Below are 18,020 nucleotides of genomic sequence, written 5' to 3' on the forward strand. Positions count from 1 at the left end.
GGGGGGCCGCGGGGCTGAGGGGAAGGCGGGCGTTGAGGTGGCCACCGGGGGTTGAGGTGGCCGCTGCTGGGCTGAGGGGACCCCCGCACATAGGTGGGCACTGGGATTGAGGTGGCTGTGGGCAGGCTTGAGGTGGCCAGTGGGATTGAGGTGGCCGCAAGGGCTGAGATAGCTGCCACCGGGCTGAGGTGACCGCCAGGCATCGGTGGCGGCTGGGTTGAGGTGGCCGCAGGGGTTGAGGGAGCCATCACCAGGCTGAGGTGACCGCTGAGCTGTGGTGGTTGCCACGAGGTTGTGGTGGCCAGGGCGTGTTGGTGGCTGCTGGAGTTGAGGTGGCCACCGCTGGGCTGTGGTGACCGTGAAGCCGTGGCAGCCGCTGTTAGGCTGTGGGGACAAACAGGTATCAGCAGCTGTGGAGCTTGAGGTGGCCACCGCCAGGCTGAGGTGGCCACCGCCAGGCTGAGGTGACCATTGAGCTGTGGTACTCACCACACACAAGTGGCTATGGGCTTGAGGTGGCCACTGCCAGGCTGAGGTTTTGCAGAGCTGTGGCGGCCACCGGGCTTGAGGTGGCCACAGGGATTGTGGTGGCGGCCACCGGGCTTGAGGTGGCCACAGGGATTGTGGTGGCCACCACAATCACAGAGCCGTGGTGACCACCAGGCACCGGCAGTGGCCGTGCCTTTGAGGCTAGCTGCCCCTGCCAGAAGAAGGAGGAAGAGCAGGAGCACCAGACCTGGCCCTGCTCTCGGCATAACGCTTCGCTCCTTCTCTCGACATGGCCTCTGAAGGTGTCTTTCCTTCCTGCTTTATTCCCTGTAATAAAAAAGGCCCCAAACTTTCAGATGTTTGTGGATTTTTTTCATACTAGAAATGCAGGTCTTGTGTGCCCTGACTGTAGAAACAGCAAAGGAGTGGAGGATGTGAGCTGAAAAATGGGAAGGCTTTTTAGGGGCTTTGTTGTGTTTTGTTTTTTTTTTAAATTAGGCTAATTGACATTGGTTTTGATTGTAATCTGTATAATTCAAATGGCTGCTGCATGCTTTGGAGAAAGCATGCCTTTGTTAAAGATCGTACTCCCCTGGCTCTTCACTTGGGCGTGCATCCTTGAACATCTAAAAAGGTTCATGGGAAAGAGCAGACGTCTTGTTCTTGATATTTCTATGGTAGAAAGACAAGTGGTTTTAAATGATGCCTCTTTTCTTTGTCTCTTCTTGCATTGCAAAAAGGGGAGAATGGCTCAAACCAGTTAATTAGAAGAATTCCTCTGACAGGGGCAGAAGGGTCAGGGCAGTCCTTCACAGGCTGGCTGAGAGGACCTCAGCCCTGCTTGACGAAAAGCCAGGTCTTGTGGAGGTTTTGTGTTTCCCAGAGGACAGGCAGACGGCTGTGACTGGGCATTGCTGGAGAGGAGAACAAAATGTGAACAGCCCAAGGTTTTTATTTTTCCTTCATCTTGCTTAAAACATATGTCTTGTCTCTTTCTATGGAAATGTTTATTTAGCTAAACAACCCACAAGCAGGTGGGAGAAGAAAACTCTTTGTGAAAACCACAACTCTCTTCCTCTACAAAAAGACTGAAAAAGATCAGTCTTACTGCTCTGGCACAAACAGGGAAACTTTTTATTTCTTATAATCCCAGATTAGAAAGAAAAAAGAAAAAAACCACAAGCTCTGGAGAGCTTTCTTTAACATGAATGTTATCAGGAAGCAAAGGGCAAAGCCCTGACATCTCTCTACCCTTTTAAACATAATTTTTATCATCCCTTTTGACTGAGTACAGCAAGATGGGTGCATGCTCTGCAGAAGTCATTGTTCCTCCATGGCTGGGGTCTTATCTCCAGCTGGGTGGGTCCCTGGGGTCCCAGTGGTGAGGCTGTGCATAGGGGCTCGTGCGATGCTGCTGCTGAGCTGCCGTGCTTTGTGAGCGTAGAAATGAATGTTTCCAGAGGGAGCGATCTGTCCTGCAGGGTTGTGCAGAACTGATGCACTGTGCCAGTACTGCCTGGAGCACGCCTTTGCTGGAGAAGTGGCTGTTTTAACCTGCACTGGAGAGGGCAGCGTTGTCTGGAGGAGGCAGGAGCCCGGTACCAAACCTACCAGCAGGGAGGCTGCATTCAGCCGGCTGCTGGCACGCATGTGAGATGTGTGTGCGTGCACGTAAGTTGCCTGACCGCAAAGCTACCACATCTCTGGCCAATTGTGGTTGTAGGAATAATTATCTGATGGTTCTGCAGCTGATGGTTTTTTATTGCTTGACCTATGTGAAAGTGCAGGCTGAGTGGATGGGAGGATGCTCTCAATTCTTGTCTGTAGATTGATTTTTGGATGCTAATGTCCAACACCAGGCACCTGTATTCCCCCCTTCATGTTCTCCTGTCTTAGACGCAGTCAGAGGTGTTCTTCTGTATGTGTGGGGTATAACTGGTTCCCTTTCTGCCTTCAGCCCTGTTAAGTAAATGATCACGACTTTTTCCTAATACTAAGCAGCAGGCGGTCTAACCAACTAAAAACTTTGTTGCTCATTTGCCTCCCATCCCTTGAGGTCCGTGTCTGTGAAGTGCAAAAAGAAGAGAGACTCTTAAAGATTCATCAGCAGGGAATCGCTGATGCTCTGTGGAGAGGACTAGGAAATGGACCATCTCTTCAGAGCTCAGTATGCATCCAGGACAGCCTCCTCGGCAGAGGGGGAAGCCATCGTGCGCTCCCAGCACGCTTCCCTGCACCATGAGCCAGCTCCCAGACAGTGAGCGATCACAGGGGCCCTTGCGAGGTTAATGCATTACGTGCCGTGCACAAGCAAGATCTAGAGCCGAGAGGGGTACTGAAGCCTTGGGCCAGGCTTCATGACATGACCCTGGCACATGGCTGTCAGGGAACAGGGCAGTTGCTCAGGAAAATGTTGTTATCTATTTACAGGGCCAAGGATGTGCATCCCCATTCATTTGGGGAGCAGAGGCACAGTTTTGGCCCCAGGAGCCTGGACACTCCGGAGTGGATTATTCCTGTGTGTAGATAAATAACCATCCTGTTCCTTCATTCCATCTTTCACCTGTGTAGTTTCTGCATGCTCCCTTCCTTGTCTTTCCTCAGCCATGTCTGTGTCCAGATCTCTGGTTTGTGTTCCAGGGTCTTTATTTTTGGCTGCTTCAGTCCTAAAACTGCCCTGGAAGGCTCTTAAGTGCTTTTGTTGCTGCAGTTGACAGGAGCAAAGCCTTCCAGGCTGCATTAGTGCTGCTTCAGGCTGGCAGGCAACAGATGGAAAATAAACTAGTTCAGGAGCTCTGGGGATGGTAATGGTGCTGCAGGCAGTAGAGAATAAACACGGTTAAACAGCAGAATACAGAGTATTTATCCTTGCAGCTTTAGGCTTTTACGGGGGGTGGCAGGGGAAGCTGCCCCAAATGATGGGTCACAGGGGATGTGCTGCAGGCTGGCTGGCAGTGATGTGGCTTGTCTGACTTGCTACATCTCTCTTCCTCTCACACCAACGTGGAGCTCTCTTGTTCTGCCTGCAAGTTGTTCCTTTCCTTTCACTGCCAAGTGCTGTGGAGTGGAAATGACTAGAAGAATCTAGAGCCTTTCTGAGGCTGCTCCAGGGGAGACATTGCGTTTCAGTAGTGTTTTCCACTGGATGATCTCTGCGTGGGCTTTGCAGAGGGAGAAACTGAGGCACAGCGTGGCTGGGATCTTGCAGAAGTTTCTGGAGAAGACCATGGGATTTGTGGCTCCCCGATGTATGGCCGAATGAGCAGGCAGTGCTCCCTGCGGAGCAAAGATCTGAAATGCTCCATCCAGTCCTGAGGCTAGAGACCTGGAGGGGATCCTGACCAAAGCAGGGCAGTTGTGTACAGTAATGCTGGCATGGATCTCAGCACGGGTGTAAGTTAAGTTGCTTTCTGCAGAGTTACAAGGGCTCAGTTCATTTCCTTTGTGTTTTTGCAATGTGGATAGTCATGTATTTGACTGCCTTTGTTTCACTGCGCATCAGTTAATTACAGAAATCACAATCTCCAGGTGCTCTGAATATCTGCAGGTTTAGGACTAACTATCTGGAAAAAGTTGGAAATTTTTCTGACAAAAGACTTTGAGGCCGACTCAGAGCAAATGATTCAGTTTGAATTACTCAGCCAGATGTAGTTTTAATATGCTCATGCCAACAGTTCCTGGACACGGATCCCGGTTGTAAATAGCACAAAATCCTGCCAAGGGGCGTTAATCTTTCGATTTGATGGCTGTGTTTGTGCGCTGGAAAGAATGCAAATTAACTCTGAAGCTGAGAGGGGCTGGAGTGAATTTCTGCAAGAGGCTAGAATGAAAGCTCACTTGCCTATTCTTCCCAAACTAGGAGCTGGCCCTGAAGTCTTTGGGAAGTGAGGGTCTGTTTCTGTTTTCTTCTCTGGACACAAACAATGATCTGTACCTCAGTCCGGAAGAGTTCAAGCCAATAGCTGAAAAGCTGACGGGTAGGTATCTATCTACCTTGCAGAGCTCTCTCTGCACAGACTGAGCAAGAGGCAAAGATAATGCACTCAGCAGTTTTTATCTGTGTCTTTATTTTTTTCTGTTTTGGGTCTTATTTACATGAGGAGAGGCTGCTAAGCTTTACATGTTTTTGAAAAGGCTTAAGCACTAGACATCACTTTCACAAAGTAGAGTTTTTATAAGACAGAAGATCCCATTGCTGGACTAGCAAAGTACATAAGTTACTTTGTCTAGAGCTTAAAGGGGATTTGGGATGGGTGAATGCAACAAATACAGCTCAGCCCAGGCTAGGCCAAAACTGTTAGTGAGTCGCAGCACTTCATTCATACGCTTCTCCAGCTGTAGCAGGCTCTCCCAGATAGCAATTGTGAGAGATCATGTTTGGAGACTGTACCAGTGCGTGGCAAATGTCTCTTGGTGGTGCCAAGCAGGAAGAAGCATGGTGATTATAATATACAGGAGAGCTTACAGTACAGTCGAAATACAGACAGTTGTTTGCTTGTGCTGTAATGAATTGGCTAAAGCATGTGTTCTGATCCCTTCTAGGTGAAATGAGGCGGCTTAACTGAGCGATGGGGTTTAGAAAGTCGTCCGCTAAAAAGAGGGCTCCCCTTTAATTCATGCAGCTGAAGCTGGTCTCTGGGGTGGGTCTGAGTTCTGCCGCTGCATACAGCGTAGGGACAGCTGGGAAACTCCCAGTGCTCCTGGATTTGCCAGGATAAACGTGTAATCACTTCACAATTGCTTAAAAAGGGAGGGAGGGGAAACAGCTGCTTAAATTCCTGTCCCTTTGTCTAGGGGTTGCTCCCATCTCAGAATTTGAAGAGGAGGAGACACCTGATCCAAGCGGGGAGACGTTGTCCGTTGTGGCTAAATTCCAGCCTTTGGTCATGGAAACGATGACGAAGAGCAAAGACGGTTTCTTGGGAGTAGGTGTCGTGCAGGATATGTATGGCCAGAAATTCTGGTATAAACGTGTCCAATGGGCTGGTAACATCAGCTGGAATAAATGCTAGCATATCAGGAGGGGGAGATGGTGTTGCTCAAGCCCATGGGATTTGCTTTGACGAGCAAGCTCGCTGCTTTCTGCAGCATTTCATTGTTTTCAGTGCACTCAGCAACACTGTGCCCCAATTAATACGCCCTTCCTGGGCAGCTTGAAGCAGACATTAGAGATGGCTCTCCTGGAGCTAAGTCCGAAAGCAGTGGTGATATGTGGTATGGTCCCCTCTCTCCCATTTCCTATTACTCACTTAATTGAAAGTTGACAGAACTATTTGGTGGTGTTTGGGCTGGTAGGAAGAATTTGAAATGTGATTTTTTTTTTTCCCCTTCTCCAAAGCTTACTTACATCCATCAGCATTACTGCATGTTTGAAGAGGCCAGTCTAGGCTCTGATAGTGTCTTTTGTTTGCAGATTTCTCATGTTGCTCTGTCTGGGCTGAGGAATTGGACTGCCCCAGCAGCCCCTATGAGCGTGATGCTTGCCAGACAGTTTAAAGCCTTTCTTCCTCCAAAGAATAAACTGGATCTTGGGGATCCATGGTGGATAATTCCTAGTGAATTGAACATCTTCACTGGGTATCTTTCCAACAACAGATTTTACCCTCCGCCTCCCAAGGGCAAAGAGGTGAGATATGAAACTCAATTTATATATACCTGAGAGGTAGTTTGTATAAATGTTCTGCCTTATAGCCCAGATGAATCACAGGAGTCCCTAGAGCAGACAAGGCTTTTGCATTATGTCTCCCTGGACTTTCTAAGGGAGCAAAAAGGCTGCAGCATACAGCCAGGAGCAGCATCTCCTAAATTGGAGGTAAATGGAGAGCAGGCAAAAGCTCTGGGCATCTGTTATGGCCAGATGAGGCTGAGTTGAGTAACTTCATCTTGCTTTCTTTAAGCGTTTGGGTTTTTAGGCGAGTCTTTCCTGGACAGGTAGGGGAGAGGGTTATTCAGAAAGCGCTTCTGTGAAGTAATCGTGCCTTGTGGAACAGTTGCCGAGTGCCACCCCAGAGGTAGGCGTTTCATTGACAAGTGAAACAATGTGTATACATAGTTTGTAGAGGCAGGCGTGTATATTGCTCTCCCCCAGGGTGCCCAGGTAGGTGTTAGTGATCACATAGTTGATACACCTTCGCAGCCTGGTGTGTTTATTGATTGCATACCCACTCTTTCAAAGTCTTAAGTAGTATTGATGGAGGCAGCCTCATAGATCAGTTTACCGTACTCAGACATCCAACTGACTGGGATGATGGAAACTTGCAAACAATGGAAATACCATAAAAAGCGTGGAAGATGGATTTATTTTTAAAAGCAGTCTTTTGCTTTGTCTCCTTGTTTTGTGATTAGGTAGGTCTCTGAGCTACTTTTTAAGTCATAGCAGTTCTCTTGCCTTCCTGATCTGGTAGGGAGTTACTCTGGAGCTGCAGCTGACCTGCAGTAGAGGAACTGTTCTCATTTTTGCTCTCTTACAATCCCTTCTCTAGATCATAATCCACAGGCTTTTGAGCATGTTCCACCCACGCCCCTTTGTCAAAACCCGCTTTGCTCCCCAAGGAGCTGTGGCCTGCATCCAAGCCGTCAGCACGTTCTACTACACGATAGCGTTCAGGTAAGGCCATGGGTTTGGGGTGTTAGAGGAGGGCTTGGGGGCACTTCTGAATTTGTTCCATATCTCAGGGAAGTGGAGAAGGCTGCTGTGAGCCTGTGGCAGAGGGTGTGCATGTCATTGCATGTGCAGTCGCACTCCCAAACAAGATCCGATGTGTCCTGGCTGGGAGGGAGGTGAAGCATTTCAGGGAAGAGGGCGGTTCATAGCCAGCTCTTGCCCGTGTGTGATGCTTTGCTGACACCCAAAGAGGGCACCCGTGCTCCCAGTGTCACTGAGTCCCTGGTGAGGCAGGGACTGTTGCCCACATGCAGGACAGCAGCCATCCTCCATCACCCTTGGTTTGGAGCTATCCCTGGCTGAAAGGGGAGAGTCTGATTAGCAAGAAATTTGTTAGATTTTGGTTAATGGGGGTGGAGTGCCTTTCCAAGGGGGAGAGTCTGGGGAATTGTTCTCGTGTTTTACTGGAAGTGTTACACGCAGCTTTTGTTTGCCTGATCAGGCTGAAAGGGTGGCTGAATGGGTCTTAGTCTGTTCCTGTGTTTCAAGGAACGATAATGTAATTCATCCTTCCTGGATGGGCACTTACTGCCCAGTTCCAAAAGACATCAATATTGGAGATGATCCTGACACAGGGGATCTGCTCCAACCTTTTACCCTCTTCATTGTGTGACATGAAAGCTTTTTGAACTGAACCTTAGCCCCAATTTAGCTTCGTAATTTCTGGTGCCTGGAGATAACTTCCCTGCTGTCATCTGCAATGCATAATCCATTCTGTCCTCCTGGTGCTGCAGCTGATGGCTCCTTTCTTGTTTCAGGATCCATGCTGAATTCCAGCTGAATGAGCCACCAGACTTCCCTTTCTGGTTTTCCCCAGGCCAGTTTACAGGTCACATCATCCTCTCCAAGGATTCTTCCCATGTCCGAGAGTTTAAGCTCTTCGTCCCTAACAACAGGTACAGCTGTTTCTCTCTCTTCCTGGGTGCTGAACAGACTTGAGGATTGTTTTAAATGAAGCCCAGTGGAACCCAGGGGCTCTGGGATCCTGTCCTGTGCAGGAGTGGGGGCTGTGCATGGGGGAGACTGGTGGGCTCTTTTTTAATGAAGATATGCGTGCGGTGACAGCTCTGTCCTTTGCGGTATGTGGGCATCCTGGCCCGTGCAGGGAAGGCAGATCTGCAGTCTGAGCTTTGGGCAGGCTGGTTCTGCTGTTTGCTTATCTGTTTTCCCCACACATCCTTCTCTGCCAGCATTCATCACGGTCATCATGTCCTCAGTTCTCTAGATACAGTTGCTCCCTAAACAGGTTCTGATGCAATTTTTCAGGAATAGCTCTGTTTATCAACAGGTCTGAGGGGCATCTGGCTTGGAAGAGGCAGGGAAGAACAAGGGCAGAGGAGGGACATGGGAGAAGCAGGGCAGAGGTTGCTGGGAACATGGAGCATGGGACTGAGGATAGTTGTCCTTGCACAACCTGGCTGCAACTGGCATGTGTTTCAACTGAGCGTCCAAGCCTGAGCTGTCCTGTGCCAAACCACTTTAGAGGGAGGTACTGCAGGCCCATGGGAAGGCACACAGGGATGGGAAATTTAAGTTGTCCTGATACTGCCCTAGAGGCAGGCAGCAGCCTCTTTGTTAGTAGCACTGCTGCAAGCACTGCTCCCTTTGACCTGTCCCAGCAGTCCCTGGCTGTGGCAGGGACTCTTGCAGATGTCAGATACCTGTTGGAAGCTGCAGAACATGTCTGTGATGGATGAGCTCACGCTTTTCAGCCAAGTCCCTGGATAATCTGACTGAATTGAGCTCTGCAGTTGTCTGTAAAACTGGCAAATGCATCCCTACTAGTTGCTGAGGATCCCTGACCCATTTCAGGGTCTGATTCGCTCACCAGTAGCTGTCCCTTGGTACTTGGAGGATGGGTAGAGACAGGCAGGGTGTGGAGAGCAGCCCCTGGCAATCCCAGTGCCTGGCTTAAAGCACTGAAGTTCAGCAAAGCCTGATGCTTTTGCTTCAACATATTTTTTGCTTGGTGTTTCACAGGTTAAGGTTTTGTGAGCATAGCTTTGCACTAGCTCATCCCTGCTCTCTGGCAAGCAGCTGGAAGCGTTTCAGGGGAAAGAAGCTTCAAATCTCTTTGCCCGTGACGGCTGGAGTGAAAATTCTATTATAACATTACCCTGGCGACTCAATCCCTATGGCTCTGTCAGCACATTTGTTACAGCAAGCAGACACTTACGGCTCTGCCAGCTACTCCTTACAAAGCCTTTTGCTTCCAAAAAACACTTTTAAGATTTCTGCAGGATCAGAATGTGCAAGTTAAGTGCTGGGAAGGAAGGGGGGAGCAAAGACACCTCTCTCTTCTGTACTGTGACAGTACTCAAAGGTGTGAGCGCATTTGCCCAGAGTGTTGCGTGGGTGCCTGGGCCCTGATCCAGCAGGGATCTAGTGTTGCTGGTCTTGTGCAGGGAACACGGTGATCTCCAAGGAGCCAGAGGCTCTGGGCTTCAGTGCTGACCCTGCAAGAGGAGCACTGGGTGTTCTCATTTGTTTGGGGTTTCCCATACACAGCTTTAGCCTTGGATGACTCTGAACATACCGTGTTCGCTTTGCAGGTCTCTGAATGTTGATATGGAGTGGCTGTATGGGGCGAGTGAAAGCAGCAACATGGAAGTGGATATTGGTTACCTGCCTCAGGTCTGTAGTCACTCTCAGTCCTCCATATGTGTGCAGCATCTCAGCAGGGATTTATGCTGCCATGGTCCTGAGCTGTATAACCTCAGTTATCCCTGTTCTTTAGAGCTTTCTCTTGAACATTTCAATATAATAATATAATCTCTGTTGATCTGTGTATGTCATCTGCAGCAGCGTGGCTCCCTGTTGCCAGTTCTTGTAATATTTTATTTTTTCCCTCTGTGTGGGTTGAATCCTAAGCTCTTGGAGTCATGCGACTTTTTCCATTTTTAAAAAGTTGTCTGACAGGCAGGGGGAAGATTAGGAGCTGAACCCAGGCCCTGAGCCCAGAGGGGAGTACGAACAACAGTGTGTCTGAATTTAGAAACTGCATGTGGTAATCCCAGCTCTTGGGACAGGAAATGTAAGTCAGGATTTTGAATGCCTGAACTTAGCAGTCCCATTTTCTCCTAAACTAGATCCATGTTTCTTTTTAATTGCGAAAAGTCAGGAAAAGAGCCTTGCAAAATAATATCAGATGTACCAGAACACTGAACTGCAGGGAAGCTCCTGAACAGCTTTCCCTTTTGCACCCTCTTGTGGCTAGCCGCGGGCTGTGTAAGGGCTGTGCTGGCCATATGAGCAAGAGCTTCAAACTAGCCCTGCAGGTCCCAATGATTTTAAGGATCTGGTGTCCCACAGTCAAAAATCTCCACTGGGAAAGTGGGAACATGGAGTGAACAGGTCTCATGCCTTTCCAATCTAGCAAGCACAGTCAGACAATAACTGAAGGAAATGAAGTTGCTTTCCTGCTATTCCCCAATAAAACACATCTGCAACTGATAAAGTGCAGCTCCGGGAGACAATAGATCAAGCTGTATCTTCATTAGAACATGCACAGTCTTATTTTGCATCTTTATCCTGTCCTGGAGTACAGAAAAACCAGGAGTGGGGTGTCTGCAATGTCCAACTCAGCCTGTTCTCCTGCAGATGGAGCTGGAATCGACAGGGCCTTCAATCCCCTCTGTGATCCATGACGAGAATGGAAATGTGATTGACAGCAGGGATCCCTCAGGGGAGCCCATTCAGTTTGTGTTTGAAGAGATAACCTGGCAGCAGGAAATCCCCTGGGAAGAGGCAGCCCAGAAGCTGGAAGTGGCCATGTATCCATTTAAGAAGGTGAGGAAGGGGCCAGGTGCTTCCTTGGCACATTTATTTGGGGTGGGTAATCTTCACTGAGATGTCCAGTAACCTCGAGGACCAGCAGAAACCAGAGGTCACAACCTGGTCAGCATTCAGAATAGTGTGAGGGTCTCCCAGCTCAGCATGTGCCTCCCAGACACTGTGTGTGGCTTGATGGACTTCCAGTTTCCAGATGAGGGAGTACAGCATCTCTGAAAGGCCATTTGGGGTCGAACAGCAGCACAGGCAGGAGCAAAGCCTAGAAGTCATGTGTCCCAGGCTTGTATTGTAAATGTAGGCTCATCCTTCCTTCCTCTTATCAGTAGCTGCCAACGCAGTTTCTGAGTGAAGCAGGTAATCACGCTGCTTACAAATGGTTTTCCTCTGGCGTTACTTTTGCAATGTTCAGCTACCTTTGGACCAAGCTTTCCTTATCAGCAGAAAACACACAATCCGCCTGTGCCTCTGCATCCCGCAGTGAGACACAAATTTATAGCATTGGGTGACCCAAACTATTTAACATGCCAGTAGCCTGTGGAGCAGATGGCTACTGCCTGTCACTGCTTCCTTGGCTGAAGGGACACGTTTCAATGGCTGCCTCCTTGTGCGTGAGCTTACAAATGTCCCTTTGAGCTGCCAGGATGTTAATAAAGTTCCCTTCATTTGAGTGATTGGAACAGTCTCTGTGCAGGGTCCCTCACAGCCAGTTTTTAGACCATTTCAGTGAGGTTTTGTAATAAATATCTCAAGGCCAGATTTCCCAGGCTGCTGAGGTGTGTTTGTTGACAGCCCGCCCGCAGTTGTGCAGATGCTTTCTGCAGTGTGTAAAGACAGGGTTCTGCAGGTGCCAGTAACAGTCCACAGGCTGTGTGAGGGGCTCGCTACAATCTCACTGGGAGATGAAGTTGTCCTTGGGGAAAGTACCACAGTTGTCATTTGATCTGCAGAATATACTGCAGATTAAAACTCGTGTGTGCGTCACCTCTGGGATGTGGCAGGTCTGGTTCCTTCAGACCCTGCTCGTATTTGAGGTGGGCTGTTCTGTGTCTATTTCTCAAGCTGTCTCTCTGCCTCCAGGTCTCCTATCTTCCCTTCACACAAGCTTTTGAGAAAGCAAAAGCAGAAAAGAAGCTGGTGCACTCGATCCTGCTGTGGGGTGCCCTGGATGACCAGTCCTGCTGAGGTGAGGACATTCCCAGTGTGGCTGCAAGAATGATGTACCTCATTCAGGCTCTGAGAAGAGCTGGGGATCAGGGAGCTGTTCACGAGCCAGCGGTAAACGTTGTGTTACTCGTTTCGGCACTGAAGATGCTGAACAGAAAAAGGCTGGAACTGGGCAATTACTGATCAGGGCTTAGCTCCGCAGTGGCAGGATCAGATTTATTTGAGGCAAGCCCTAGACCAAGTCACTAATTCAAGTGGCTTTTTCAAGGTAGAGGCATGGGTCTGGTCTTTCTCCTTTCTCTTCCCCTCTCAGTCTGCGTGGGTAGAGGCAGCATCTGCAGGGTGAAAGGGACACTGCTCTCTGCTTTGTCCCTGACACCTGCACAGGAGAAGCCAGAGCCAGATGTGTGGGCCTGGGGCTGTCCTGATGTGTAGCTGTTTCCCTCTCCATGCCTAAGAACTTGCATGCCACATTGGGCAGGAGTGATGGGTGGGAGAGGGGCAGGTATCTTTAGTCCTACTGCCCTTAAAAACTCTTCAGCATGTATGGGCTCTGCTCGGCATGAACAGCAAGAGGCACTCAGTGTGGGTCCGCAGGGCCTGATCCTTTCCTAAATGGACCACACCAGTCGGTCTCTGTGGCAAGCTTGTCCTGGTCCTTCTGTTGCCTTGCAAGTGGCTGGGGTCTGCTCTGGTGGGTCTTCTCTGCTAGCAGCACAAACAGGAAATAAAAAGCTATGGAAAGCTGCCAACAAAGCAGAAATAAGACAGTGGACCAGGCTGGGGGGAGCGTGAGCCAGCTGCCACAGCAACTAGAGTGTTGGCATCACGGTGGCATCAAACATGGCAAACATCAGCTCAGAAAACACAGCAAACCACTGTCTGCCTCTCTTCCTATGCCAGGTTCGGGGCGAACTCTCCGGGAGACCGTCCTGGAAAGTTCGCCCATCCTCGCCCTGCTGAATGAGAGCTTCATTAGCAGCTGGTCATTGGTGAAGGAGCTGGAAGAGCTGCAGGTGAGTGTCACAGCCACATCTGCCATCTTTGCGTTCAGTGCTAGTGAATGCAGACAGTGCTTGGCATGGGGATGCCAGCAGGAGCAGGGAGCTCACACCTGTGCCAGTGGGGGATTTCGGTTCCAAGCCCTCCATGTCCTAGCAATTACAGGGGCCAAGCAAACACCAGATGGAGGCAGGCTAAGAAAATGGCACCATCACCCCTTTCACTCTGTCATGGTGCCAATTTTAAAAGCTAAACCAGATGCTTCACTGCAAGATAGCCCTGCCCAAGGCCATTTGTGCCATCAACAAACTGACTTCTCTGTAACCCAGGGAGCAAACAAATACTGTCTGAACCCTGAGTCTCCTGATCACACTTTTCCCCACCTACGAGCCTGTCTCTGGGCCTGTGCTGTCAGCTGGGGTCAATCATGGAGCTGGAGAGTCTGGGAAAAGCTGGGATCAGGCTGTTGGTGCGCCTGGGAACTGCCAGTGATGGGGTGATTTTATTGTTCAGAGAGAAAATCTACAGCTGAAAAGTGAGGAGAAGACTGACTGAAAGGGAATAGTAAAGCAGATAGTGAGAACAGAGCCAGTTACTGCCATGCTGCAGAGTAGCTTTTCGGTCTGCCTTCTCCTGCGTTCGGTGTACTCCTCCTGCGCTGTTCTGCTAGTTTTGGTGCGTGCAGGCATGTTTCTTTGGGGTCTCCTTACAGAGCAACAGAGAGAATGAGTTCTACAGCAAGCTGGCTGACCTGCACCTGGAGAAATACAACTTCCCCGTGGAGATGATCATCTGCCTCCCCAATGGCACAGTGGTATGTTCATTACCCCTTTAGCTGGGCTTGGCTCTTCCCATCAGAATGTGCTCTTTTCAGGGTCATCTGCAGACCCTGAAGTGAGTGTCTGCTCCCCTAGCCATCCCCTGGCTCCTCGAGCCTTTGTGGGACTACAGTCCCTCACAGTGCTGTGCTCTGAGGGATGCTGCGGCAGACAGACAGCAGCTCTACCAAGAAATCTGAAACAAATGTCTTTTTATTCAGAGACAGAACAACAGCAGCTCTGGGTGGAGGGAGGGGAGAACAATTAGACCTGAACCAAATGTCTGCCTATGTTTCCTCATTGTCCCTGGTTGGAGTCAGTGACCTTTGGGAAGCCATTGTAGCTTGTTTCCTGCACCCATTGTCCCTTGTGCTTATGCTTTGGAGAAAATCCCTCCTTATCAGCACCTTCTAGCACATTTATCTTGATTCCCCAAGTTTGTCACAGCAAATCAGCCATTAGCAAGTCCATGTGCTTCAGCTCTGCTGTTGCTCCCCAACAGCCCCCCCGCCTTGGGTTTGAAGAGTGACAGCAGTCCCTGACACTTGACAGTGCGGTGCTTTGCTGTGTGTCAGCAGCCAGGCTGTCTGTAGCGGAGGATCCTGCCAGGGCTAATCTGATTGTGCCCCACACTTGCCAGATATTAGCTAGTAACACGTGCAGTGAATCCTTGCTGTCTCTTTAGTGGCTCCCCTCCAGATGAGGGACGGGTGGTGGCTTCAGCTCAGCTTGTTGAGGTTGCCATGTTCAGTGGCCACATGTCCCCCTTTCCCACCTCCATGGGGGAGCGGAAAGCACAGAGGCATTTGAAGCTCAGGTGCCGGTTTTGCAGCTGAGCTGGGCTGAGAGCACACACCCCAGCAGTCAGCGTGGTCGGGCTGCCATCTCCCCAGCCCTTGCTCAGAGCTAGGTTTTACGCCTGCATGATTTTTCCCAAATCACCTTCATCTTCTTCTTAACCTAAGTGAGGGGTCAGCACTCTTGAGGGAAGAAGCAGACTGTTGCCTTTCGTACCTCTTTTTCTGACCATAAAATGCAAACCTGAATCCTGGATGCTGAATTAGCATTTGCAAAGTATTAGAGATTCTTTAAGAGTTGTTACAGTTTGTCACCTATGTCCTGGCCAGAGGCCAAGGCAGTGGATGGGGAATTGTTCTGGCCCTTAAAGTCTCCTCATCTGTTTTTTTTCCCAGATTCACCATATCAATGCCAACTACTTCCTGGATATTACTTCTATGAAGCCTGAAGATGTTGAAAGCAGCATCTTTAGTTTCTCAACCAATTTTGAAGACCCTTCAACTGCAACTTACCTCCAGTTCCTGAAGGAAGGACTGCAAAGAGCAAAACCATACCTGCAGACCTAAAAACAAAGGCACCTGAATGCCCCACAGAGATGGCCAAAGACTTCAGAGATCTATTTTGATTACAGCAATTCTTCCTCATCTTCATGCCAGACATTGATGTTAAGATGCAGACAGTCCCAGGACCGGGGCTTTGCTCTGGATGTTGGTTTGAGGCTAAGTTTCAAGTGATACCAGTTTACATAACCTGCCCTTTTGAGTTCAGGCAAATTTTTACAGGAGTGAAAATACTTGAATCTATAAACATTCTCGGTGCATACACCTTGATTTGCCACCCACCCTCGTGTTTTTCCAGCTCCTGTTCAGACTCTGTGGTGAAACTCGCGTAACAGCTGTACCAAGCGTCACCCGGAAACCCCTGATCTCAAGGACTGGACTGTGTGTTGAATCACGGAGAACAGCATTGCCATTACGACCGAACACTCGTGGTGAGCGCCTGTGCCCTGTGGGCGAAGGCGCAGAATCCAGCACAGGTGGGAAGTTCCCTCCTGGTAGCCGGTGTCCTCCACACCTCCTCGCCAGCAGCAGCTCTGAGCTGTAAGCTGCCTGGTGGCTTGGATGCCAGCTCTTCACGATGGCATTTATTGACAGCAGTGGCAACCAATGCATAATGGGACTATAGCTGGTAATGTGTAGACATGAACGTAGGAGGTTCGAACTGGAGGCTTGAGCTCTGGAATGGCCTCCTCCCAGCACCCTGTGTGACGGGGTGGGAGAGCCATCTCACTTATTCAGGTTCTTTGCATCTGAGGGAGGTGCTGAGGTTGACACAGTGAAATTAAGGAACGGAGACCAGGGCATTTAGAGGTATGGTGCAGCTCAGATGTCAGGGGTGAATTAACTCGGGGGGGATTAGGGGTCAGAGCCCCACGAGCTCTACCAGTGCAGTACGTGCACTCCAGGCTACAGGACATGGTAGTGAGCAGTGCCCCCACCCTGTTCAGCCCAGGGCTGCTCCCACCCCACTGGCTTTGAGAGCTTTGTTCTCCCAGTGTCTCCTCGGAGATGTTGAAATGCTCTGTCCATGTTTGCTTTGAGCTTCCAAGTCACGCTGAACGATGAACCACGATGAAGTTCCCTTTGGGAAATTCCAAGTTCAGTGTTGCCCTGAGAGCATTAACTGGTTGAGAACTGAGCAGTTTTAAAAGCCAGCAGTACTAAAGAAAATTTTCAGGAGATTTTTCCAAAGAAATTGTTAGGACAGAATGCCATTGTCCCTTATCTGTAACCACCCTGAGCAGTTGCTCCTACTCTGTACCAGTGTCTGGCTACAGACTGAGCATAATTTGGAGAAGGAAAGGTTAAATGAAACGGGTTTTAAAGTATATTCCTGTAGATAGGTGAGGAGACAAAGCATCTTCAATAGATGGCTGCAAACAGCCATGGCTGTTGATGCTTTTTCTGCTCTCTGAAGCACAATTCTGTTGGACCAAATCAAACAGGGAGAAAAAGGGAGAAAAGCCTTTTTTTTTTTTTTAATGGGTATTTTCATTCCTGGGCTCCACGACCTGGGAGGAACCCAGGCATCATGATTACCCTGTCCCCACCCTGCCCCAGCCTTCCTGTCTGTATCCGTGGCTGGAGACTGAGCTTAGATGGACCTCTGGGCTGAACCAGTGTAACTTCACTTAATTGCTCTAGTGAGATTAATTACCCCTGGGATGTTTCTCAGTATCGGCTTTATAACTATGCATTAGCTCTGCACTTTTCTTGCACTCCAAGGGGCCTGCAGTAATGACAGGCTTGGATCTGGCAGCGCTTTCAGCTGCAGAAAGTGCCAAAGCCTCCAGGCAGTGTTTGAGACCGAGCTCCTGTCGCACAGGTGGTCTCGTCCCTTTGGGGGGCTTTGGTCTTGTCCCTTCAGGGCACTTTCGTCTGAGCAGAGAGCAGCAGAGGAGACCGAGTACCTGCCTCCCCCCAGCTCCTTGGGAGGCACAGCTGCAGCATAGATCTGCCCTTCTGGCTTTTACAAAGCTTCACATGAGGTATTTTTGCTGCAACTTTCTTGAGCCCCTCTGTCGGGGGCTTCGGACTTCCAGGCTGCATCTGTCAGTTGTGCTCGGGTGGAGAGTTCATTCCATTTCTTTATCCTTCCCACCGGTTTTGCAGCAGAAGGGGCTGGAGAGGGCAGTGGCTGGGCAGGCAGGGATTGCTTTTGTCTTTCAAGGCTTGGAAAAACAGGCACAGCAGCAGTTCCGCAGGGCCGGGGGAGCCCCTCAGCCTCACGCTGTGCCGAGGTCGGGAGTTGCACAGGGCAGCATCGCTCATTTGATCCTGCAGAAGCAGAGCTCCCTGGCAGCGACGGTGCCTGCGACAGTCCCACGCACAAGTAGGGTCCATGCCTGAGCCTGTGGTGAGCCCAGGCTTGCACGAAGCCTTCGGCATCCCCAAAAATACCTTGTGGTTTTTTCCTCTGGTGAACCGCTGGGCTCTCGCAGCTCTGCCCAGAGCCACCTCGCAGCGCTCCTGGGCTGTCCGAGCTTGGGGTTAGTCCGAAGGGTGGCAGAAGGAGCCCAAGCAGCCGCCCCCAGGCTGGAGCGATCTGGGGGGTCCGGGGGGAACTCACCTGTGTCCCCTGTTAACTGCAAAGCTGCCTAATTGATCTATTGCTGCCCATTCGCTGCTGTGGGTGGGCTCCGGACAGAAGCTGTTGCCTGAGGCTTTTATTAATACGTGCCAAGCTTTTTGTCTCCTCTTTGTAAACTTGCTAAGTTGTTTTTTTTTTTTTCT

General features: G+C 49.9%; 1 protein-coding gene across 1 annotated transcript in view; it reads left to right on the forward strand.

Annotated features, from left to right (window-relative positions):
* Window positions 1–16,186, forward strand: part of SEPN1 (selenoprotein N, 1) — a 24,818-nt gene extending 8,632 nt beyond the window's left edge. The window contains 11 exon segments of the mRNA XM_010576352.1: window positions 4,349–4,466; window positions 5,284–5,414; window positions 5,903–6,115; window positions 6,972–7,096; window positions 7,912–8,049; window positions 9,706–9,787; window positions 10,754–10,942; window positions 12,023–12,128; window positions 13,013–13,125; window positions 13,824–13,925; window positions 15,123–16,186. Of these exon segments, the coding sequence (XP_010574654.1) occupies window positions 4,349–4,466; window positions 5,284–5,414; window positions 5,903–6,115; window positions 6,972–7,096; window positions 7,912–8,049; window positions 9,706–9,787; window positions 10,754–10,942; window positions 12,023–12,128; window positions 13,013–13,125; window positions 13,824–13,925; window positions 15,123–15,293 (1,488 nt within the window). The 3' untranslated portion in view covers window positions 15,294–16,186.
* The last annotated feature ends 1,834 nt before the right edge of the window (window positions 16,187–18,020 follow it).

The sequence above is a fragment of the Haliaeetus leucocephalus genome, unplaced genomic scaffold (assembly GCF_000737465.1).
Source record: "Haliaeetus leucocephalus isolate CR32 unplaced genomic scaffold, Haliaeetus_leucocephalus-4.0 Scaffold517, whole genome shotgun sequence".
Classification (NCBI taxonomy): domain Eukaryota; kingdom Metazoa; phylum Chordata; class Aves; order Accipitriformes; family Accipitridae; genus Haliaeetus; species Haliaeetus leucocephalus.